Source organism: Protopterus annectens, chromosome 6.part0 (genome assembly GCF_019279795.1).
Source record: "Protopterus annectens isolate FY-2018-M chromosome 6.part0, PAN1.0, whole genome shotgun sequence".
Taxonomy (NCBI): domain Eukaryota; kingdom Metazoa; phylum Chordata; order Ceratodontiformes; family Protopteridae; genus Protopterus; species Protopterus annectens.
In genome coordinates this window covers 1,036,023,009-1,036,048,481 of record NC_056737.1, presented here as the reverse complement: position 1 = coordinate 1,036,048,481, position 25,473 = coordinate 1,036,023,009, and the positions used below count along the sequence as shown (strand labels likewise).

Sequence of the window (25,473 nt, the reverse complement as noted above, 5' to 3'; positions counted from 1 at the left end):
TTTATTTACACAGGACTAAGGACTTTAGAAAATCAGATCAATTGTTTGTATCCTTTGCTGACAATAAACAAGGTTCTCCAGTTTCAAAAGTGACCTTATCAAAGTGACTACAGACACAATCATCTATACTTATGATTTGCGTAACAAGAAGTTTCCAGGGAAAGCCAGAGGACACTCACAGGGGCTTGGCTACTGCTGTTGCCTTCCAAGCCAAATTGCCTTTAGATTCAATCTGCGCAGCAGCAACATGGGCAAATCCTCATACCTTTATCACTCATTACAAAGTTGATGTGGTCTTCCGGAACAGGGCATCCTTTGGTTCCACGGTCCTGAAGAGTTTGTTCCAGTGAGCCACCCAAGAACCAGGTGCTGGGGACACAATCCCAACCAGCAAGAATGAAGGCAAGATGGGGACAACATAACATTAAGAAGTTATGTACCTGCCATAACATTCCATGTTTGTTGTCCTTCATCTCGCCTTCCTTCTTGCATCCACCCTCCTTTCCCCTTCCTGGAGGATCGAGAGGAATTCCTTCACTGGTTACACTGGCTGAGTTTCTTGCTGACATACCAGGTTAGTTGACCATGATTTGTTTTTTCCTTTTTCCTTCTTAACTTTTGAATGTGGATTGTTCCTTTATACAAAAGTTTTCCTTATGTATAAGAGCTTAGTAAAATTTGCATTTTACTGTTATGGTCTAGTGTGGGCTATCACAAACGAGATCTGGGTAGCTACCGCTAGGCATGTTGGGATAGGGGTTAGCCTCACGCCAGTATAAGCTCTCTAGCTATAGTAAATGGCGGGCTCGGCTCCAAACTCAACCAGCAAAAAGGAAGTCGAGATGAAGGACAACAAACATGGAACGTTATGGTAAGTGCATAACTTCTTATTTAAAGCCTCTTCCATTTGTTCCAGCCTTTTGTTGTTTGTGTTGATATACTGTATTAGTCTTTTGTTTATTTTAACCAGGTCTGCATGCAGTTGTCTTATATCTTCCTGTACATTATTGGAAGTCATGTCTGAAGGTTACATTACTTTCTGCTGAACAGCTGCAGAACTCTCCCCAGTCAGCGTTTCTTCCTCACTTTTTGTAGCTGATTTTTTTCCAGGTCTTCTGTATTTCTTTATTTCTGGCATCTAGGCATTGTATTTACTAGCCAGTTGCTGAAATTTACCCATAAGAACAAGTCTTCTGGCCTTATCTGCTGAGTTTCTGTTTTCACACTGAGAGAGCTAGAAACAAGCTGTTACTCAGTGTACAGCCATCTTGGAAGTCCCCCAGTGGTTCTCTGTTCTTGAGGCTGCAGAGATGAGTCATCATATCTTATTGGAGGTGGTTTGTAGTATATTAACGGTCTTTTTAAAGTATAGGCTATTATTGGAAGATCATACTTTCTTCTGCCCGAAGGGAATAAGAAATGGGAAATTATCTACCTCCAGAAGAGAATAGTTTCTTTTTTGGGTCAAGTTTTATTAATACATTATTGGAAGTTAAGATTTTGGTCTAATCACAGGCCCAGGTTTTTGAATAAAGTAATGTTTTCGGTATATCCTGGAAGTAGTCTAGCAAAGCCCAGTCTGCGGGAACTGACAGTATTTTTGGTGGGTTCTGAATAAAGTAACTTTTCCTTTGATTGGGATAAGAAGTAGCTGCCTTGTCATTAGCCAGTTGGCAGCAGTTAGCAGGTCTTGTTTTAGGTGTTTTTTTGTAGTGTGGCATGATGACCTAGACCTGTAGATGATCATGTAATCTATATTTATATATCTATAAAGTATTATCTGAAGCTGAGAATTTTCAGATGCCAACCAGTTGGTGTGCAGAGAGTAAAGTACTGGTAAGATAAGAGAACTGAACCTTGGGGAACACCTGTGATCATGGGTGTTGTGGAAGAGGTGGCAGTATTACATTTTTGCTAAGTGTGTGTTATTGAAAAGAATATTGAGGAACTGTTGGCAGGCTTGACTACTAATTCCATGGGAAAGAGCAAATTGGAAGAGTTGGTGGTTAGTCCAGATTTAGTCAGATCTATAAATCCTGCTGTTAGGTGACCTTTGCCCATTGATAGTAATATAGCGTATGTTAATGTCCTCTGGGCATCATTATGCTACAATTGGACCAAAATCCGGTTTGCTTAATAGGGAGCAGTCCTCGTGCTGAGGTATAGTCTAATATTTAAGTGTGTCTTAGTTTTTCTTGTACCTTTCCTAGTGTTGTGAATTTGGATAGGGGCCTAAATCCAGAAGGGAATTGGGCTTGGGTAGGAATATGTTTTATTATGGTCTGTATCCATATTTTAGGAACTGTTTTTCAGAAACAAAGGTTAATGTATGTGTTTCAGCAGATTAATGATATATCAAAATAAGGTTTTACATGGGTGGAGGTTGTCAAGGCCTGTGGGGGGTCATCATCAGAAATTTTGTTAACGACGTCTTGTGTTACCGTTGTGTAATGATTAACCAGTAAAAATTCAGTATCCAGGCCAGATGTCAAAACTGGAAGCAGTTTTATTTTGAGCACTTCAGCCTGCACAATACATCAGGTGACTTATGAAAATATCATGCACATGTACACAACAATATATATGTTTGTGTGTGTGTGTGTGTGTGTGTGTGTGTGTATATATATATATATATATATATATATATATATATATACGTCTTTGGTAAATGCAAGTGATCCATATTGTTGATATTTTCAGTTACAAAGCAATCCCACTGAAGCTCAAGTTGCGAAAAATCTGAGGTGGTCTTTACTGTGGGCCCTGCAGGGGTCAAGTAGCCAACTCACCACTAGTTTAATGGTTGACAAAGCGGGTGTCATCTAAATGATTCATTGATAAATGTAGCTGTGGCCATATGCCATGTGCAATGTTTGTAGTTGTATATTGCCATGTATGTCATATATATATATATATATATATATATATATATATATATATATATCCCTATACACTGATTAATGCAAAACTCTGAAAGAGAATAATTTGACAGTTTATATGGGAAAATGTGGGTGGAATCTTAAAGCTCAATAAAATTGTAGTCTTATCAATGAAAATTTGACTCTGCATTGACAGCTGGAGAAGTTCTTATCCATGTTAGAGTCATAAAGTACTTCAAGAGATTCTAAAATTTGTATCGTACTTTAACAGTACCACAACTTAAAATACTGAATTGCTGTGTAGAATGTGTCTCTGTGAAAGTGATGCTCCTGCAGTGTTTAGTAACTTTCTTTTTTTCCATTACAGGAGGCGGGAAACATTATAGAAAACAAACATGGTGAATTCTGGCTGGAGATCAACAATTGTTCCTTGTTTCTTGTAACAAAATATGAAGGTTTTGATGACAAACACTATGTCTGCCTGCATGCCAACTCTCTGAATTTATATCATCAAGGTACAGTCGCAAATCCTTGAATAGATAGGAGGTAACTGATAGTACTGCATTCCAAAATGTTTATATTCTGCAGGTCATGTTTGTTTTCCATATCATGGTCAGCCACAGGTAAAAAATGCTATAGGTGAAATGATATGACATTCTAAATTATTTTGGTAGCAGACATAATAATTTTTCTATCTTTATAAATTTATATATAGTTCTGCTGTTTATAGATTTGTAGTGCAAGGAGTCCCATGATTACATCTAGCGTGAGACCTGATCTTAGCAGTTGGTAAGCACTCCTGCTTATGTTGTTAAGATTGGGTGTTGTACCAGCCAGTAAAACTTGACAGTGGTGGCCAGCAAGTAACAGTGACAGCATTTTCTTTCTGCCTCCTGGGAAGTATATATTGTGGGAAGAAATATTCAGGGAATTGCTATGGCTAGGCTTGTATAGGCCCTAGGGTCGATAGCCTTGTACCAACCTATGAACCTGATGTCTATGCTGGTAATCTTCCCTGACTTTCTTTCCCAAAAATAACACATGGCTCTCACTGTCTTTTCGACAGCTCATGCTAAGTGCTTTACAACTTTGAAAGCCAGCAAAACACTTGGAGCTTTTATTTCTGTAACTAGTAGTATATGGGACAGATGACGTTGCATGCACTGTCATGAGTTATGATTGGGTCTCCGACTGTAACCCTATGTTATGTGTTCTCAACATGGATGCCAAGATTCACCTCTTGAGCTTCGCCTTTGATGTAAATGTCTTGGCATCCATGTCTCCAACACATAATACAGGGATTAAGATCAGATACTCTCTCATAATCATTCTATATTATTAAAGACAGGAATTTCACATTTATTTAAATTTGTCCGGCTAAGAGGCCCCATTTTAAATGGGAAACCCAAGAAGAGTAATCCACAAATCTTGAAATAAAACATGTTATTATGTGCAAGCAGTTACGATTTTCTTACAACAGATGTTTGGTTGGTAGCAATGAATGTACAAATCAGTCATAGCAGGAAACTTTAAAAAAAAACTTAAGAAAAGAATCCATTATATCAGTCTTTCTCAACATAGTTTGTGAAGAGACAAAGAATATTGTAATATACTGAGCTAAATTAGCAAGATAATGTACTAGGGGACATGTGGTAAGGAAAAAAGTGTCCAGAAAGTATGCTGTATAACTAGAACTGGAAGAGAGGGGGTGTCATCAAGTGACTCCACATTTACAGGTTCAGTTCCTGTGTAAGTGTAATTTCAACCTCAAGCTAGGCTTGAAAATGGTTTTGATGGACCAGTGCTGTACTTCACTTAGCAAGTACATGCATATGCATAAACTCAGTTTTAAATGTGCTGGAATACTTGTCTAACTGTAAGGGTATTTTGTTTAAGTTTACCTGCTGATACTGCAAATGACTACAGGTGAGCTGTTCAACTGATCATCTCTAATCATATGGAGTGTCTTCATGAGATAATGTCAGTTAGAGTGTGACTGGGGGAGTATAAGAACTTGTGTTCAACATATAGCTGAGTAGCCGTGAGACAGTGATAAAATTCCATTCAGTGTGTCTAGAATTTTTTTGTGGGCTTATACAATCTTATTTTGCAGATGAGAGATCACAGTCAGTAGGTGCGATGAGTGGTAAAGACAGGATAGAAGATATGACTTGACTATAGCAAGCCTTGCTTTTTCTGAAAGGAATGCATTGACCTTTTACAGTGTGCTAAGTTTTGTACTGGTTTTACTAATTATATTTATTGTTTAAGTTTTTCAAGAACAAAACTAAGAAATGAAATGTTGTAGAGGAAGTTTCTTCATTGACTGTGGAGTTGCATGAAGTGACTGTTAACTTTAGATCATTATGATTAGAAGGAGGGAACAGCTTGGCACAAGATTGGTAATGGGATTAATGTAGAATATTTTGGGGAAAACATATATATTTTTTGAGGTATTTATATGTAAGTCTATATCTCCAGGCAGTCATAGCTGAGACTGAAAGACTCAATTTTTTTACACTCCATGACTTTTTATAATGTCAGTTTATTCATTACTGCAGTGTTTTTATTATATATTATTCACCAAGTATTACAAACATTCAGTATGATTGTTTATATTTATTATTATTGGGATTTTATTATGTACAACGTAAATCTTATTTTTTGACCATTGCATCTTTAAATTGTTTATTGTATATACGCAATTTATATAGGTTTTTCGTTGCAAGGAGTATTGCACATTTTGTCCTATACAAGTCTTGGCATAGTAAATGTATGTGTTTAGCTTTTTTATTAGCTTCACTACACAATAAGTAACCACTGGCAACTAATTGTTAATTAGTTAATTAGCAAGTCTATTTAAATGGAAGCTAGTGAATGTATTTCGTAGTACTCTGATGATGCCCAGAACACTTACGGGAGAAAGCACTTAGTACTTTTTGTTTTATGGTTTTGTTATTTATTTTTAATAAATCAGCCTCCAGCAGTCGTTACTGTGTCGCCTGTTTTTAGTTTTCCTGTTTTTTTGTTGAATTCATATATATCCATTTTATTTGAATTTATATTGCATTCGTTATCACTGTTTTTAACTGTTTGTAGGTAGGAAGAGACTGCTTATTAACAAGCTTTACTTTTATTCATATGTTGTTATGTTACCCTTAGTTTCACTTTTGGTTGTGAGAAAGGGATAGGTTTTCGACAGGCAAGCTTTAGCCACCACAAGGGGCCTAGACAGCTATAAATTTTCACAGACTGCAGAGAGGAAAATTCTGAGCATATCAAAACAATCCTGTCTTGGTTTGTGATTTGTTGTTGATGTTGTTGATGCAAGTACTCAGCAATCTGAGGCTCCGGTTTGTTTAGAAGGAAACAAAAAAAAAAGAAAGAATGGAAGAAGTTCTCAACAAATAACAAGGAAGAAAAAGAAACCGTCTAATGACTGTAAAGGAAAAAGAATACATAGTAACAAGGATTCTTCTTTGTTATGTAACAAACTGATGACAGGGAATGAAGATATCTGTCTATCAGAAAACCCTCGGTCTACAGAAAAAGGCATCACCTTTCCAATGGAAAAGGTAGAAAAAAGAGGCAAGGGGCAGGTGAAAAGGAAGAAATCAAAACTGAATGTGGAAGGATTGAAGACCATTACTGTAAGAAAAAAGAAGAAAAAGACAGATGTTGAATACATGGCTCAAACTGTGGATTTACAATGCCAGCTGGATGAGAATTTAATGTGCAATGAAAACAGTGGAATTAATAAGACTAATAGTGATGAAGATCTATCCTTCATAAGAATTGACAGAGCAGAAATGACTGTATTAGAAGCTGAAGATTCTTCAGAGATGGTCAGCAAAGGTATTCTTGTAATTGGAGATTCAGTTATTAGAGAAACTGATACTTATATTTGCAGAGATGATAATGAACATCGAGTAGTGTTATGCTTGCCAGGAGCAAAAACAAAAGATGTGAAACAAGCCTTGGAACACCTTAATGTAAGGAAGTATGGATCTGTTTTTATTCATGTTGGTAGAAATGATGTCACCAACAAAGACTCTCTGACTGTTAGTCGGGAACTGAGAGTCCTCCTAGATAGTATAGCTTGTACTGGTGTTAGGATATATTTTTCACAAATCACCTATAGAAAGGATAGTCAGGTCACTGTGAAAGAAAAGATTTTTTGGATCAATACCTACATGGAAAAAATGCCCTGTTTTAAAAAATGGAAATGTGTAGAGCATCCAAGCCTTCTTTTGGGCACATGTGTTCAGACAGGATGGTGTGCATTTGTCTAGATCAGGGAAGAGAATTTTTGCAGCAGATATTTTGCAATATCTGACAAACACTAGCCAGGATTTTGCCAGGGCAAAATGTAACAGTTTACAGATAGCAACATTTGATGCATCTCTGATGGTTGTTAATGCTAGGAGCATTAATAATAAAGTTTTTTTATTAGAAAATTTGCTACGTTCCCACAAGATTGATGTTGTTATAGTTTGTGAAACATGGTTAAAGAACAATGACTGGAAACCCGTTCTGTCAGGGTATAAATGTTTTTACTGTAACAGACATTCTAACAAAAATCAGGTGGAGGTGTTATGATAGGGATTAAATATAGCTATGAGACTTGTGATTACAATGATAACACCAATACTATAGACTGTGTAACTGTGACAATAAAGACAACCCTGGAACATATAACAATTGGATTGTCAGACCACCAAAGTCAAGTGCAGATGACCTAGAGGAATTCATACATTTCTTACATGAAGCACAGGAGGAAAGAATAATATTAGCTGGGGACTTAAATTTACCAGAAACAGACAGGAATAATATTGATTCAACAACGTTAGAAAAGAAATTATTCACAGAGTATATTCAGGAGCAACAAATGCTTCAGATTGTAAAAAAAACCTACCAGGGGATGGAATATACTAGATATTGTTTGTGTTCCCAAAGAAATTACTCTAACTTCAAGTCAAGTTTTACCACCATTGATGTGCAGTGATCATGGGGTCATAAAGGTTAATTTGTTGCTAGATAATTCTGCCAAACTGAAATCTAAGCCAAAGCACAGAAGGTTAATTACAGATTATAGTGAAGCAAAACAGTTACTATATAAAACTAACTGGAGGTGAGGTGTTCAGTGGAAAAACTGCAGATGGAATGTGGAAAGTTTTGAAAGTGAAATTGAGTGCAAAAAGTCAAAAAAATGTTTAACATCAAGATCTAGGCATGCAACATCAGGGGGTATATTTCCATAAGAACAAAGTACCTGATTAAGGTGAGAGACAAAAAATATAAGAAATGGAAGAGAGGTCGAACTACAACTTTGAAAACTGAAATAAATGAGCTGGACAAACTGATTAAGCATAGTATTAGACAAAGTGTGGGATCGTAGGTTTGTCCCAGGGGTTACTTCCGTGTCACTATTAGACAGAGGTACAGTAAACTAAACTTTAAAAAGGGCACAGTATACTCAAATCAAGGGGTGGCGTAAGCCAAACACAATTGGGCTAGGCTTATAAATGCCCCAGGGCAGATAGCCTAGTATGAACCTATGAACCTATGATCAAGAAAAATTTGACAAAAATTTATATAAAGATATTGAGCATAATAGGAAACCTTTTTATAGATACATAAGATGTGGAAGGAGTAAATATACACAAATTGATAAACTGTGTATAGGGTCTAAAATTTATTCTCAGACAACAGATTATAGATATATTTACAAAATCTTAGGCAAAACAGTTTGGCTCCACAAAAGTGGTGGTAAGTTGTCCTAGTGACATCCAGGTAACCACAGATACTGGAATCAGATTAGATTATATTGAAAAAGAACTGTGCAAACTGAATCCAAACAAAGCACAGGGAGGAGAAGGAATAAGTAACAATGACCTAAGAACACTTAAGCAAGAACTTACACTGCCATTACATCTATTATTCACTAGGTCATATAAATATGGGGAGATTCCTCAAAATTGGAGACATGCACTTATTGAACCTGTCTTTAAGAGAAAGGGGAGTAGGACAAACCCAGAATCATATAGACCCTTAGGTCTACTTTCATGTCACTCAGGTCACTCCAAAACAAGCACAAATATGACTCTGTCATTGTTCATGTTGTTGTGAATGACCTGAGACGTACCTCCCTGGACTACGTGAAAAGAGACATGGAAGAGCTCTCTGATCATGTAGCCCAGGTGGGTATGACCCTGACCCTGAGTAGCATCCTACCCTCACCAAGAATGATACCGCAGTATAAAGAAAATATGATCAATTTCAACAATTGGCTACCCTACCATTAACTGGGAAAACTACTGAAGTACAAACTCCCAGGTCCAGTGCTTCATGGAATTTATCAACTCAAATACTCTGGATCAGCTGGTAAACTCCCCTACCAGAGCTGAAAACATATTGGACCTGGTCATCACCTACATGGGCGACAGGTGTTCCACACCAGAGGTCAACCCGTCACTGGTTAGATCAGACCGTAAACTAATCACTCTGGATGTCCACACCCCACCACCACCCCCAACTAAGGAAACCACAGTAAAAACCTTTTCTAAAGCAAACTTCACCTTACTTAAGACAGAGGTGGTAAGTTTCACAGCCCTCATGCTAAAGGATAATGCTGCCCAAGATGCATAAACCTTTACAAATGCACTCTATGAGCACCTACAAGGATGCATGGATCATGCCATCCCTAGCATAACCAAGACTCACTCCCCTCAGAGAAGGAAACCAGTCTGGTGGACCCTTACCATAAACAGGCTACACAATAGAAGGAGGAAACTAGTTCAGAAAAAAAGCAAATCCCAAGAAGGAAAGACATCCCTGATCAGTATCAGTAGGAAACTAAGGTCCCTCGTAAAATCCTCCAAGGCTAACTTCAAAAGAAAAATAGCCAAGGATTTGGAAGATGACCACAAAGCCTTATTTATGTCAAGAATCTAGGTGGCAACACGCAGATATGCTCTGAGCTAGTGCAGAATAGCACAAAATATACTGACCCCACTGATATTGCCAACATCCTGGCAGATGGATTCAGTGCAAACTTCACCCCCCTCTCACCCCCAAAAGGGCCCACAACAATATTGGAAAAGTGTAGTGTCCCGGAAATCACAGACACACAGGTGAAAACAGCCCTTTCAAAAGCCAAAAGCACAGCGTCAATGGGGCCAGATGGTGTCCCAGGCTGCGTCTTGCACGAACTACAGAACAAACTAACCCCCCCACCTAAACACACTGTTCAACCTCAGCCTCTCCACAGGCTACGTGCCCATAGAATGGCACACAGCAATGGTTATTCTGCTCCACAAAGGAGGGGCCACAACTGACCCCGGTAACTATCTGGTAAATAAGCCTGACTAGTCTTCGGCTCCGACTCGGCCATTTTCTAAAGCTCGAGAGCTATTTACTGGCTCGAGGCCTCCCTATATCCCACAATGCCTGGCGCTAGATCCCCAGATTTCGTTTGCCGCTTCAGCTACGAGGTAGCACTTTACTGGCTCAGGTCGTATTCATCTTTTTGTGATAATTAGTTGTTAAAATTTTAGTATATATTTTAAGCTTTTTTTGTTTTAGTAGTGTAGTACTGTTAGATTTGTTGTAGTACCTGTGTTTTTCTGCCTTTTAGGAAACTCGTTTTACTTAGAGAGTTTCTCCCCTCCCCCCCTATCTCCCTAAAGTAGGCCGTTTAAATTAGAGGCTATCCCCTTCCCTTTTATAAACCCTTTTTCCAGTAGGAAGTAGTGTTTAGCCTTTGTAGTTAAAGATAAATTTCTTTTTATTTTTGCTAGTATTGTTACTTCCTTTAATTTTGTGTGTGAAGGTGTGGGACTAGTGTGTGTGTTTCTTTACACTAGTCTAATATACTTCCATTGGTATCCCTTTTTCTTAGCATGTCAAAGGATACCAAGGTATCAGGGTTCAAGAAGTGTGACTCGTGCTGTCAGAAAATGTCTCTGACAGACGGTCACACTTCTTGTGTTTATTGTTTGAATGCCCTACACCTGCAGGACTCTTGCTTGGTATGTCATGCCTTTAGTCCGAGAGTCCTGCAGGAGCGTAGGAACAAGTTGATTCTCAGGGGATTACTAAAACCCGAGGGGTCTCCGGCGAAGTCTCAGCCAGCAAAAACCCCTAAGCCCACCAAGCCATCTGCTCCCAATACTGAGCCGTTGCCAGGTGGAGCGTCTGCTTCCATTTCGGTTCCGGTCGGAACCGAAGTATCTAAATCTCACTCGGCTCTGACCTTGGTGTCAGAACCATCAGGGAGCCATAAGCGATCCAGGTCGCCATCCCTAGAGTCGATTCGCTCGGCTCCGGGGTCACCTTTACTACAATCTGAACGGAGCCATTGGTCCCACTCTTCTCGGTCCTCGAGGCTATCCGATCATGACTTGGAGAGAGTGGTTAGTAGACTCCTCAAATCGCAGGCCCTGGCTAAAATGTTAACTAGCCCTCCTCATCAGGCTGTGGCTGTTCCTGTTTCTGAAGTAGTTCTTCCTCCGACTCCTCCTGTCAGTTCAGAGCCGGAGTTTGTTGGGGCTGGGATCTTGGAAACGTCGGCGCCGATGCTTCCCCTTTCGGCTCCGTCTTCTGCTCCGATTTCTTCAATGGTTCCGTCCTTGGAGGGATCTGGGCACTGAGACTCCCTCGTCGGCTCCGAGGGGGTGAGTGGCATCGGACCCTTGTCCGAACCCCGTTCTCCCTCTCGGAGCCTTGGCGCAGGTAAGCTTGGCTCCTACATCAGCCTCAGAGCCGTCCCTTTCGGTGCTGGAGAGGATTCCTGTCTCTTCGGGCGGGGGCCCTCTTCTCTGCCGGATAGGGGCGCCTTCGAGGTCATGAGGAGCGTGCTGTCTTCTGAGTCTGCAACTTGATCAGCCCCTTCAGCTCCTCCCCCCAGGGTGCCTGCTTCGGTCTCTGCCCCTCCTCCAGACCCCAAGTGAGGGATCAAACGCTCCAGGTCACCCCACTGGGTGTATCTTCCTCTTCCGAGGCCTCCCCTGAGATTTCAGAGGAGCCCCCTCGAAAGAGGAAATGTAAGACGAAACATGTTGACTCCCCCGAGTCTGTCACGTCAGATACCGACTTGGAGGATTCGGAAGGGTCCCCAAGATCCCCCTCTGAAGATGTCTCTTTCTCAGACATCCTTGAGATTCTTAGGCAGAGGGGGAACTGGACTGCCCTTAACCCTTCTGAGGACGAGTCGGTATTCCTGGACTCATTTGGTTCTCGCCCCTCCACCTCCTGGGTGTCTCTGCCTTTCGATCCATTGATGGAAGTAGTGGCTTGGAAGACGTGGTCAGCCCCGGACACACTGGAACCATCCCCCACAGGCCCACTAAGTTTATTACGGCACCTCAAGATAAACAGTTTTTGACAAAGGGTGTCCCCGTTGATGCCATGGTGGTAGCAGCAGCCATGAAAAAGGAGTTGGCTGACACTTCTGTACTTGTCCATCCCCCTAATAAAGAGTCTAGGACGATGGACAGATACGGGAAGCGGATGTTTTCTTCAGCGACCTTCTCCAGGCGGTCGCTGAATTACTTGTGCCACTTCACCCATCTCCAGAGGGATCTCCTCAAGGAGCTAGGAGATACCCTTCAAGATCCATCAGCTGCGGGGGCTCAAGACAAGATTAACTCCCAGCTGGCGACTCTTAATTCTATCGTCAACTCCTCCATGTGGCTCATTTCGTATGCGGCTGATGGGGCGAGTAGGGCTGCAGGCACAGGCGTGGCTTTGAGAAGACATGCCTGGATGCGGTTATGTAACTTTGCTGATCCCTTCAAGGCGTCTTTCACCAATACCCCTTTTGATGGTTTGGCTCTGTTTGGACCTCAAGTGAAAGATACCCTTACCAGGTGTGAGCAGGAAGGCAAGACTCTCTCTGCCGTGGGAGTCCATTTTTCCACTCCATCTAGACCATACCCTAAAAGTCAGAAGAGTGGAAAGATGTGGTTCCGGAAACCCAGGGAGCCGTGCCTGACACACGTGGCGAGTTTCCCTCCAGAGGCAGAGGAGGGAACAACAATAGATGCTGCCTGCAGGGCAGAGGGGGTCCGCAGAATCAGGGCAGCAGAGAATCTTTCTCTGACAAGCCCTTCCAGCACCCCTGAGGGACTGCCCGGCTGTCCGCCTTCAGAGGCAGTCAGGGGAAGGTTGTTTCTGTACCCAGAAGCCTGGCATCTCATCATACGAGACAGATGGGTACGGTCTATCATATCCGGAGGTTACAAAATCCCTTTTGTCCACACCCCCTTAAAATCAAACAATCCCATCCCAGATGTTCCACCCGGTCTAAGGGAACAGGCAGTACAAGAAATTTCAAAACTGCTAAAAAAAACAAGTCCCAGCAGACCAGCAAGGATCCGGAATTTACTCAAAGTTCTTTTTGGTACCAAAAAAGACGGGGGACTGGAGACCCATTTTGGATCTCAGCAGGCTAAACAAGTCTGTTCAAAGAACGAAGTTCCGGATGGTCACGCTTTAGTCCATTCTACCCTTTTTGGGTCAGGACAATTGATCTTCAGGATACGTACTACCATATCAAAATGGACAGGTGTTCCAGAAGGTTTCTTCACTTTCAGCTGGGAGCCAGTCATTACCAGTTCAGAGCCCTGCCTTTTGGTCTCACCACAGCTCTCAGGGTGTTCACCAAATGCATGGCAGTGGTTACCGCTCACTTGAGACGGCAAGGATTCCAGGTGTTTCCATATCTAGATGACTGGCTCCTTACTGCTACCACCAGACATCAGTTGCTGAGAGCCAGGGATTATACCATCCAAACATGCTCCAACCTAGGTATCTCAATAAATTTTGAAAAGTCTGCATTGTTGCCTTGTCAGTCTTTAACCTTTATAGGCGCAAGATTAAATACGAAAGATCTGTCCGCAAGGCTTCCAATAGACAGAGTGGCAGACATTCGCCGACACGTACAGGTATTATTAGGATGCAGAAAGATTCAGGCCAGATTCATCCTAAAAACATTGGGTCTCATGGCAGCAGCGATCATATTAGTTCCCCTGGCTCGCTTTCACATGAGAATTCTCCAGTGGATGCTTTTCACCCAATTGTCCTTTCAACAACTTCCTATGTCTCACAAGATAATAATCACGCAGTCATGCAAAGACCACTTGACTTGGTGGATGGTCTCCCCATCAGTACACCAGGGCAGACCATTTGTCCTTCCTCCTCTTGTTGCCACGGTGACCACGGATGCCTCCCTGATTGGGTGGGGGGGGGCATTTTCAGGGCAGGACTTTCTAGGGCACCTGGCAACCCCACGAGTACCACTTGCACATAAATGTCTTGGAGATGAGGACGGTGCTTTTAGCGTTGCAAGCTCTTCAGAACTCTCTACCCACTGGGGCCATTGCAATTCAGACAAACAATATGTCTGTAGTATGGTACATCAACAAGCAGGGCGGAACCAAGTCCTATCTCTTATGTCGAGAAGCACTCAGACTATGGCAGTGGGTGATCTCCTCTCAAAGGTTTCTGACAGCAACGCACATCCCTGGGAAGTCCAACGTCATAGCGGACAAGCTAAGCAGAGCTATTCTCATGCCTCATGAGTGGTCTCTCAATCGGACAGTAGCAGACAAAATCTTCCGCAAATGGGGTCAGCCTTGCTGCGACCTTTTCGCAACTCCTCTCAACAGCAAGTGCGACAGTTTCTTCACTCTCTTCCTTCTTCCTGGATACTCCCCCAGAGACTCTGTAGTTCACGATTGGCCCCAGGGACTTCTGTATGCATTCCCACCCTTTCCCCTAATTCCCAAACTAATTCAGAAAGCTATCATGCTGGGTTGCAGGATGATCCTCATTGCCTTCTACTGGCCTTGACAAATCTGGTTCCCGTTCCTGCATCGACACCTTCTAGGGCAGCCTTGGAATCTGGACCCAGTTCCAGACCTCCTGATCCATCAGTCGGGCAGGCTGCATCAATCTCTTCAGTCTCTCAACCTCACTGCTTGTTTGCTCCACTTCCAACCTTAGCCAGGCTTCCCAATATTTCCCATTCTGTGCATGAGATTATCCTTTTTTCTCACAAACCTACAACCAGGAAGACTTAAGCTAGTAAGTGGAAACGTTTCTCTTTCTGGGCAGAGGCTAGAAATATAGATCCTTTTATGGCCCCTGTCCATAATGTTCTAGACTTTTTAGCAGAACTTTTTCAAGCGGGCTCCTCTTCTGCCACCATTAGAGTTCAACTAGCGGCAATCTCAAATTTCCATACAGGCCTGTCAGAAACCAGCATCATGTCCCATAAGCTTTGCAAAGCCTTTCTTAAAGGAACAATCTTGCTCAGGCCTCTAGTGAGAGATCCCCCGCCTCCGTGGGACTTGAATTTGATCCTAGCTTCCTTGATACTGCCCCCTTTTGAACCGGCAGCTTCCTGTTCCTTGAAATTGCTTTCTTGGAAAACCCTCTTTTTAGTGGCCATTACTTCAGCGAGGAGGGTTTCTGAACTTCAAGCCCTGTGTGCTCGTCCTCTTTACCTAATTTTCCATAAGGATAGGGTTTCACTCAGGACTAATCCTTCATTCCTTCCTAAGGTCCCCTCCGAAAATAATTTGAATCAATCCATTGATCTACCAGTCTTTTTTCCAAATTATTCCAACAAAGCTGAACACAAATTACACCAGTTGGACGTTCATAGGCAATTACGTTTCTATTTGCATAGGACTGAGCAAATAAGGAAATCAGACCAACTCTTCCTGTCCTATGCGAAGGGTAAGCAGGGTCGACTAGTGTCTAAAGTAACCTTATCCAGGTGGTTGTCCTCTATTATTACCCTTATTTATCAGTTGAGGAATAAAGAACTCCCTGCTAAACCTAAAGGCCACTCTACTAGGGCTTTAGCTACGTTGGTAGCCTTTCAAGCAAGACTACCAATGGAAGCTATTTGTGCAGCGGCCACATGGGCCACCATTCATACCTTCATTTCACATTATAAATTGGATGTGGCCTCTAGGAGTAGAGCTGATTTTGGTTCCACTGTGCTCAAGAGTCTGTTCCGATGAGCCACCCAGGACTAAGGTGCTAGGGACGCTGTCCCAACCAGCAAGAATGAAGGCGAGAGAGACAACTTAACATTAAGAAGTTACGTACCTACCATAACGTTCCATGTTAGTTGTCTTTTTCTCGCCTTCTTTCTTACAGCCCACCCTCCATCCCCCTAGCCTAAATAGACCGAGAAGAGTCCTCCTACGAGTCTTGTCACTGGCTGAGTATTACCCGATTTATATCCTCTACCTTTTCTTTAGCCCTATAGCTGAAGTCTTGCTATTGGGACAGTTGTCCTCTTGTATTGTTATGGTGTTAGGTCTTCCAAATGAGATCTGGGGATCTAGCGCCAGGCATTGTGGGATATAGGGAGGCCTTGAGCCAGTAAATAGCTCTCGAGCTTTAGAAAATGGCCGAGTCAGAGCCGAAGATTGGCTCCGAACCCAACCAGCAAGAAAGAAGGCGAGAAGAAGACAACTAACATGGAACGTTATGGTAGATACATAACTTCTTATTATGACATATTGGCAAGCTAGAAGAGCTTAATGCCCGTGCTTGAAACATTTGTATGTTTTAGAAGGAACTTCTTTTTTGCTCTTCAATGGAAAAGCTGGGGGCTCTTCTAAGTTTACTAAGCCTGTAGTTTATCTTGTTTATTTTGTAGAAGTTGGCTTACTACAGTGAGGTGCCTTTTTTTTTTTTCTCCTCACTTGAAGAGCTGAGGTGGTGGGGTGCTGGTTGAACCAGGTACGCTTGTGGACCACAGTGCAGTGCTTCTTTGGAATGTATCTCACTGGACATATTAAACAAATACAAAAGCTGCAGTGGTTCGTAACTAAGACAATTTAAATCTTAAACACCCTGGGCTATAAAGATAAGCTAGAAACCCAGCCTTTTTTATGCAGTCTGTTACAAATTGTGCAGTGTCTACCATGCTATCAGACTAGAATGACTTTCAAAAGTTGGCAGTATTTGCCCCTATAACAGTCCAGGGTATATAATAATACTAATAATATTTCTCTCCTACTCTGAAAACTGTGGCTTTCCCCTTGTAACAGTCCAAGGTAAGTAAATACTATGAAAATCTCTCTCCTACTCTGAAAGCTAACAGTGTACCTTACCCCATACTCTCCTCCCTTCCCTTAACTTGCTGAATTACAGAAAATGTCTGACTGACAGTCACTATCCTAACTGAATTCTTCTTCCCTCAATAGTTCTTATCCCACATTTTTCCATCTTCTATACCTCCTACTTCTGTCTCTTTTCCAAGTCTGAACAGAAACGGAATATATAATGATAGCCTACTTCTCGCTCACTCTTATACGTCAAGCTTTAAGCACCCTCTTTACTCCTTTACCAACAGTCAGCCTGGAGATAAGTTGTATTCAAAAGCATTATCTTTAAATGCATGCTGTGTAGCTGCAATCCTGTAAAATTATACAATTCTGTTCATGTTATCTTCCGTGTATTCTGTAACATCATCACTATGTATATGTTGATCCATTATTTCATGCATGGAACAGACTACCAAATTACATTAAAGCAAGTACTAGTTTAGATATTTTTAAAAACAGCCTGGATACTTATTATGGGAACAAGTGTTTTGGTATGTTGGCAAGCTAAAAAGGACATTAATGCCAATGCTTGAAATATTTGTATGTATGTATGTATAATGTTTATTATGTGGAGCTTTTCTCCTTGGGCCTCTGCTGAAAATGGGTTTTCATCAAGTTGGACTTTCCCAGTAAACAAATGTAAAATAAATAAAAATAAAATAAATTTGCTAAACACACTTTCAAAGTTATGTTCATCTGTGATATAGAACAAACCACCAACAGACACCTTTTCTATTGTAATCTTTGGCAAAGTTCTCTCTCTGACACCACTGAAAATGTCAACAGGGTAGTTTCTGGCCTTTTCTTGCTTTACAGTTTTACTTATTGTTTTTCCTTCTCTTTTCTAGACTAATGTGGAATATTATCATGCAGTTACATAGACATCCTTGTTTGGTTTTATTGTCTGTAGTTTCTTTTGTTGCACACTATAAACCAACATTTCACTTTTCTAGCGTGCTTTTCGTACTTGCATTTGTCACTAACTTTGTTTTAGTGCATTCTTTAGTTAATTTTTCCTGTGTCTGTGCTGTACTTTATTATTTATTTCAGTCTGTCATTGTCTTTGTTTTATTTAGGTTTTTATTTCAGTAAGCTTGTTTCATGTGTTTCTTGTCGCTGTATTTGCTGAAAAAACATCCTGTAGCATACTTAATTGGCAAATCTTCAGCTCATTTTTAACAGACTTGCCTTTTAAAATACATTTATTGTTTAGAATACTCTTTATATTGTTACTTGATTTACAGCATTATTTTAATGTTCTGAACTTTGCAACAGGGTTCTCCCATGAGCCTCTGCTGTCTCATTGTTATTCACTGGTTAGCAGCATTTGGTTTTCATGGTACTCCTTATACAACTTGTTTGTTTGCAGTGGATTTCCCTTCCACACTAAGCATTTTTTGTATGTGCATTGAGTCATGTGATTCTCATTCAGCCCATCTCCTTTTGATTTGGACTCTTTCCAGCCCACAGACCTCCAGTTCAGGGTACTTAGTTTTTTTTAGAACTGTACCAAGCACTACATAAAAAAACTGCAATTTAACTGTGTAGCTTATTCCTGTTTTGCATCACAGCCTTTTCAAACTCACTGTCTTATCCTCACTGCCTTTATTTTATTTTACATTTGTTAACTGGGAAAGTCCATCTGGACATGTGTCCTTTTTCAGTGGAGGCCCGGGGAGAAAAGCTCCAAAATAGAATACAAATGAGATGCATAGCTTACATTGTAGATATTACAGATAATAGATACAGCATTTAAGAAAAGACAGCAATATATGCATTTCAAGTACATAAAAATAGATTAGCTAGAATTCTAAATTCAAAAACAATTTTACTTTTCTAGTCATAGATAATTATACAAAAGATTGAGTAAGTAGTTTTGTATGACTAGATTCAATAGATATGATTCATAGGAGTGACATACATCCTGAGGGCTAGAACTAAATGTTAATTTACAAGAAGTTTTCTATTAAGGAAGCGTAGGTGGGGTGAAACAGGCGTAGTAGATCAAGAGGAGTTTTGATGTAGTCAGAAGGGCCGAAGGCATCACAGTTGAGAGGTGAGATAGGTAAGTAGGATGGTAGTTGCTCTGGGCTGGGGTGTGGCAGGTGCATAAACCAGAGTTAGGTGGGTTTTTAGCAATTTTTTAAACTGTTTAGGTGAAGAGGTATTCATAAGTGGATTGGGTAGAGTGTTCAAGAGTTTGGAGATACAGTAGGAGAATAGGGCTTCACCTGCTGCATTTTTTACTTTGGTGACTTGCAGGAGTAGATTGTTTGAGCGAAGGGCTCTAGATGCGAAGTATGGTTGGACTAGGTTTTTAAGGGCTGGGTTTTTTTCTGGTTGATAAAGGATTTTATGGGTTAAGGTTAGTTGATTAAATTGAAGTAAGAGAGGGAGTTCTGGCCAGTTCAGTTGTTTGAGGGATTGGCAGTGATGGGATTTAAATGCAGCATTTGTTGCATATTTAGAGGTTTTGTTATAGCAGGTTTCAAGCTTGGTTAGGTCAGTTTTGCAGAAGTTTGTTAAGATAGGGGATGCGTATAAAAGTGTAGATAACAGGTGCATTCTAGCAATAGTTGTTTTTGTGTTTGTAATCAAGATATTGTTTATTCCTATGGAGGAGGCCAAGTTTTTTTGTGTACTTTTTGCTGGATTGGTCTATATGGAGATCATATTTTAGGTTATTGTCAATAATAACACCTAGAAGTTTGGTGTGAGGGGTGGGGGTAATTATGATTTTGTTCTTAGAGAAGGTAAGAAAGTTTGTGGGGGGAAGGGGGTTTAGAGAAGATAAGAAAGTTTGTGGGGGGAAGGGGGTTTCTGCTGATATTAAAAAGCATAAGTTTAGTTTTATTGGGATTTAATAACAGTTGGGTGTTTGTTAGACATGTTTCTACTGAGAGGACGGTGTCCTGGGTGATAGATTGCAGGTCAGTAAGGGAAGATGCAGAGAAGATCAGAGTGGAGTCATCAACGTACTGAAAAATCTTGGCTTGGGGGGGTGGCAGAGTGGAGGTGGTTGGTGAATAAAGAGAAAAGGAGAGGTCCAAGGATGGAGCTTTGGGGTACCCCTAAGGTGATCGGTAGTAGGGGAGAAAGGGATTCTTGCCAAAGGCTTGTTAAATAGCTTTGGAATCATGCTATAGTTGTGTTACAGAGGTTGTGGGAGGAGAGGACTTTTATGAGTTTATGATGATTGACCATGTCAGATGCTTTTGACAGGTCTAGGAATATTGCTGATATGATCTGAGAGGTGTTTCTGAGCTGATTAATAGTATTTGTGAAGGATAAAAGGGCTGTTGTGCTATGGGCAGGGCAAAAACCATGCTGAGTGTGTGACAGGAGGTTATGAGATAATAGATAGTCCATAAGTTGTGAGTGAATGACCCTTTCCAGGATTTTAGACAGGGGGTAGAGGATGGCAATGCGGAAATAATTGGTTAGTTCACAGGAGCTTCCTCCTTTGTGCAGGAGTATAATGTATGAGATTTTCCAGATAGTGGGAACATATGACTCAGTGATGGATCTATTTATGAGTATGGTTATTGGGTAGCAGATAGCCTCTGCTGCTAGTTTTAGGAAGTCTGCAGGGAGATTATCGGCAGCTAAGGTAGTTGGTTTTAGTTTTTTAGTAGTTTTTTTATCAGGTGGGTTGGGACTGGTTTTATTTTGAAAAGTTTAGTACAATTTTGAGGGGATGTATTGGTATTTGCTTCTGGAGTGGTAGTTGTTGAGGTATTTAGGTTGTTTGCCAGGGATTGACTAGATTCTGTAAAGTAGTTGTTAAACTGGCTGGCAATGCTTTCACAGCTGTTGGATGTATTAGGCATAGGTGTGGGATTTTTGCCTGGTTCTAACAGGTTGTTTACAGCTGCACAGAATTTTTGTAGGTTATTCTGGTGTTTAATTTGGATGTTATGATAGTAGTTAGTTTTGTCGGCTTTGATCAGTTTCTTAACTTTATTTCTAAGTTCCAGGAAAAGTTGTTTTGTTCTATAACCAGGCCTTGCCCCTGTCTTTGAGTACTGCTCTAGTATCTTTGGATAACAAGGGTGCATAGTTGGATTTTACTCAAATTTCTCTAGTTAGAGAATGGGTATTAAGAATTTCGAGGAAGGTGCTATTGAAGGAGAGTACTGCTTCATCTAATGGCATTTGTTTTAGATGTTCCCAGTTACAGTTTTCCAAATCAGAGGTAAATTTGTCTGGGTTAAATTGTTTTTTGCTTCTGCGGAAAATGGTTGGATGTGATACTTGGTTACGATTTCTTAAGAGGAATGTTGCACAGTGGTCACTTAGATTATCAGGAAGGGTACCTGAGTGGGTTGATAAGTGAGGGGAGTTAACTAATATTCAGTCTAGTATAGATTCACGTTTAGTGGTTTTTGTCAGTTCTCGTGGGGGCTGAGATCATTTGGGTATAGCCATATAGGTTGATATATAGAGTGGGGTTTGGGGAGGAGCATAGATGCCAGTCTATGTTGAAGTCTCCCATTAAGATAGTCTCCTGGGGGGAGTGATATAGTACACCAATGCAATAGACTTTCCAGAGTAGGTATGTTGTTACCTGGTGGGATGTATCCCCCTACTATGTTAAGGTGTTTTCTGGGGTTAATGGTTAATTTGGCTATGATAAGTTCAGTATTTGCAAGGTCTGGGGGGAGGGCATGTTGGAGTTCTAGTTTTAGATGATCTGTGCATAGGATGGCTACACCACCTCTTTTTTTGTTTATTCTGTCTTTTCTTAGGATATTGTAACCTGGCGGACTGATTTCGTTGTTGCTGATTTGTGGTTTTAGCCATTTTTCTGTTAAGTTGACTATATCTGGTGAGTAGTGGATTAGCAGAGCATGCAAATTGTGGGTTTTGTTAGCTATGCTACATACGTTGCATGTTAATGTTAAGGAGGGTGAGAGATGATTTTTTTTCCTGTGGTGAATTAGTGTCAGGTTGATTAGGGGGGATTGGGTTTTGTCATATATGTGTTTATGGGGCCTGGATTTGGGTGGATGTCTCCTGCTAATATTAATTGGTTGTGTATGTGTAGAAGCAGTTTGGCTATTTTATTAATGATTTTAGCGAGTCTAAGAGAGGTAGTGGATTGTGTTAGTTGTGGAAGTAGTTTGTATCTGTGATAGTCAGTATTAGTTGTGTGAAAGAGAGTAGGGGTAATTGACCAGTGGTGATTGTGAGGTAATGTTGGTGAGGTGTTACAAGGTATTATTTTGTTTAGACATCTATTAGTTTTAGACTCACTGTTTTTACTCAGAAATCATTGTATTTATGCACTTTGTACAGACTGCATACTCAGGGTGTGCCTCCAGCACCTTTATATTGTTTGCATGTGTGTGTTTTCAACCCTGAACAATCCATTTTGATCCAAGGATTCCTTTACCTCGTAGCAGCTTGATTAGATATCTCTCAGTCTGAAAACTATGAAGTTGCTTAAAAAGCCACTGAACGTTATCAGTTTGGGAAAGAAATGGTCTGGCTAGCACTTACACTGCTTTATGTCAGAAGACATAAAATTTGGAGAAAGTAAGTGAAAAATCAACTATTAAAGGAAAAGAAAAAGCTCTGGCTGGGAAAACATTACAGCTATCCATCAACAAATGCATCAAGTTTCAGATTTAGTACAGTAATTTAGAGGAAAACAAATTAAATGCAATCAGAAGTGTTTAAAGGGGGCACAGGAGGAATATATAGAGTCAAATAATAAAAGGCTGAAAAAGAAGTTTTAGGAAGCCAATCACATGACCTTATAGAATAGAAATTGGAGTCTGTAATGGCGAAAGACTGTCTGAATAGGCTTCTCAAGAAAAGATGTTTCAAAAATTAATAGCATTAGAAAACACAGCATGCAGAGAAAACCTGTGATTTTTTAATGCAACAGAGAAACTGAAAGGAATCAAGTGCATTGATTTTATTAAAGTATGAATCAGCAAGTGGACTGTTTTCCACAGCAGGATTTATTATTGAGAGGGCATATAATGTGTGTGCTCCAAATCTGATTATTAGAAGCCAGACAAGACCTGTATTAGTAAAGCTTATCATATCAGCAGAAGGAGCTGCTACTGACAGAACTGTTGTAGAAGAGAAAAGTATTAAAATGGGGGCATCAGACTGTAGAAAATTATTATTTGCTGTACACCAGGCAAAAGAGAAGCACATTTCTCTGAGCAATAAGGGGATGTCATGAGGCAGAAGTGAGATTTAAGTTGTTATATCCACTTGTCTTCAGAGTATTTTTCCTGGAGGGTCAAGTACATTTTTGGATGCAGGACAGATTAAGGAAGAAATAAAAAAAGTATAGCCAATAAAGAGTGAGACAGCTAACTGAAGGGGACTATACTTCTCAATCTTCTCACTATAACAAAGCCCATATGGAGACTTCTACAGTGAAACTGTTTCCATTGCTCCTAAGAAAAAGGCTTGAGTGACAAAAGAAACCTAGGAGCTGACTAGAATTATCAGGAGTACCTTGAACTTCAACTCGAGACTGGTGTTGGGAGATTGAGATTATCAGGAGGAAGACCAGCAACAATGATGTTGAAATTGTTCAGATGTGATCAGTGAACAATCCCAGCAAACAAACTCTACTAAAAATGTAAAATTAGTTAATAAATGGGAGAGGACTATAAAGCATCAGTCCCAAGTAATGCATTTTAGATGTGTGAACATTGACTGAATTAAGTGACTGAGGAAAGACTACAATTTGTTTGACTATGTTAAACGGGCGGTTGAACTGCAAAGTATAAACCCCACCCTATGTAATTAATATTCAGAAGGAAACAGAAGGGACTGAAGATGTGGATGTAAATAAAACAATTTTTTATTATTAATTTTTATAACAATTTCAGTATGCAAACTGCTTGTTATATTGCATAACACTCCTATATAGTATGCAGTCAGATGTATGTTAAATAGGTGGGGGTGTTTTACCAGTGACTGCTGTATATGCTACTGATATTAAGTAAAAGAATACCTTTTCCTTAATTGTAATTTATCCAGGATTGTCACTGTAATAAGATAAGAAAGCCTGAAAAATGATTTAGTTAATATAATGTGCTCTTGGTCTACTGGGAGGATGCAAAAGTGTACTGATCATATTATCTGTCAAATTAAAAGATAATTTCCCATTTTTATAGAAGTGGATATCTGTACTAAACTCCTTAGTTTAAACTACAGATACATTTTTTTATTAAGCAAATATGCTGGAGAAAGGGGGATGGGGAATGATGCAAAGCATAAAAAGTTGTAGTTCTTCTTGCATTTGTGAAGGAGCTAGCTGGTTTTTTTTTTATTAGCACCTGCTTTTAGTTGGAGACAAGATGTCTGCAGCTGCACGCATTTAATCATGATAGGTGTGAACAGTGAGTTCTGTGTGAAATATACAAGGGTTACTTCTTGTTTGCAAAGTTAGTAGTGATTTGTTTCTATAGTACCTACTTTTAGTAGGAGACAAGGAGCCTGTTGGTGCAAGCAATTAAGGTAGGTCTGAACAGTAAGCTCTAAGTGAAACTAGAAGGTGCAATGTAATTAACTGTTAAAGGGATATTGGCAAGCAGTTCAGTAAAAACAAAGTGAAGTGTGAAACTGCGAAGTGAATAGTTATACAGGTAGATGCCACACCAGCATTTAGAGTACTTTAATACATTAAATGTAACAGTGAACAACTTAATTTATTTAAGGGCGGATGGACAGTTTACTTTTCTTGTGCCTAAAGGTTAGACTTTATTGAAAGTATGCACATGTTACTCACATCTGGGTGGGAAATAAAGGTAATAATAGATAGCAATCTTTGTTAACATGGTTAACCATGTCTTTAGAATAGGTAGTGCCTATGAGTATAGCTGCCAGTTTCCGTCATCTGCTTTTATCTGAAGGGGTAAACTCCCCTTTTCAAAAGTGCATGTCGCTTTATGTTTTTGCTTGGACTTAATAGGATTGGGGAGTTTGAAATTATGTTTTTTTGGTTTCTGTATTTTTTTGTTTATTGAAGCAAACATCTGGGAAAAAGTGACATGGGTTCAGGGATGAGAAAAAGCAACCACATACAAGATCAGCCTGCTAAATGTTAATTTGTGCATGTAAGCTCCAAGCTGGAAACATATCTTCAACAGGACTGTTGTGTACAATATGTGAGAGTAATACCTTTTTGTCAGAGTGGCTGGTTTGTTGATATTAATGTATACATATTTTTTATTTAGGTACTTGTGTATTATCGCAACCACATTTTCCGACATGCTGGACTTTCTTCGTTTTTACTCAAACAACAACAAGGAAGTGTAATCAGGAAGGGTAGACTGTAAGAAACTCTTCTGGGATGTTGGTGGTGGCTTTTTAAAATGAGTAAGGGTTCAAATTTGCGGATTTGTGGCTAGCGTGCTTGAAAGACATCAATCATTGAATTCAGCGAGCGATCACAGTGGCTGTCTGTATATACGTACATTGGCCTGAAA

At 40.2% G+C, this 25,473-nt stretch overlaps 1 protein-coding gene across 1 annotated transcript in view; it reads left to right on the top strand.

Annotated features, from left to right (window-relative positions):
- The window catches only part of ATG2B (autophagy related 2B), a 1,825,281-nt gene that overhangs the window by 947,332 nt on the left and 852,476 nt on the right, over nucleotides 1-25,473 (top strand). The window contains exon 20 of the mRNA XM_044074646.1: nucleotides 3,247-3,394. Within this exon, the coding sequence (XP_043930581.1) occupies nucleotides 3,247-3,394 (148 nt within the window). The remainder of the gene's footprint in view (nucleotides 1-3,246; nucleotides 3,395-25,473) is intronic.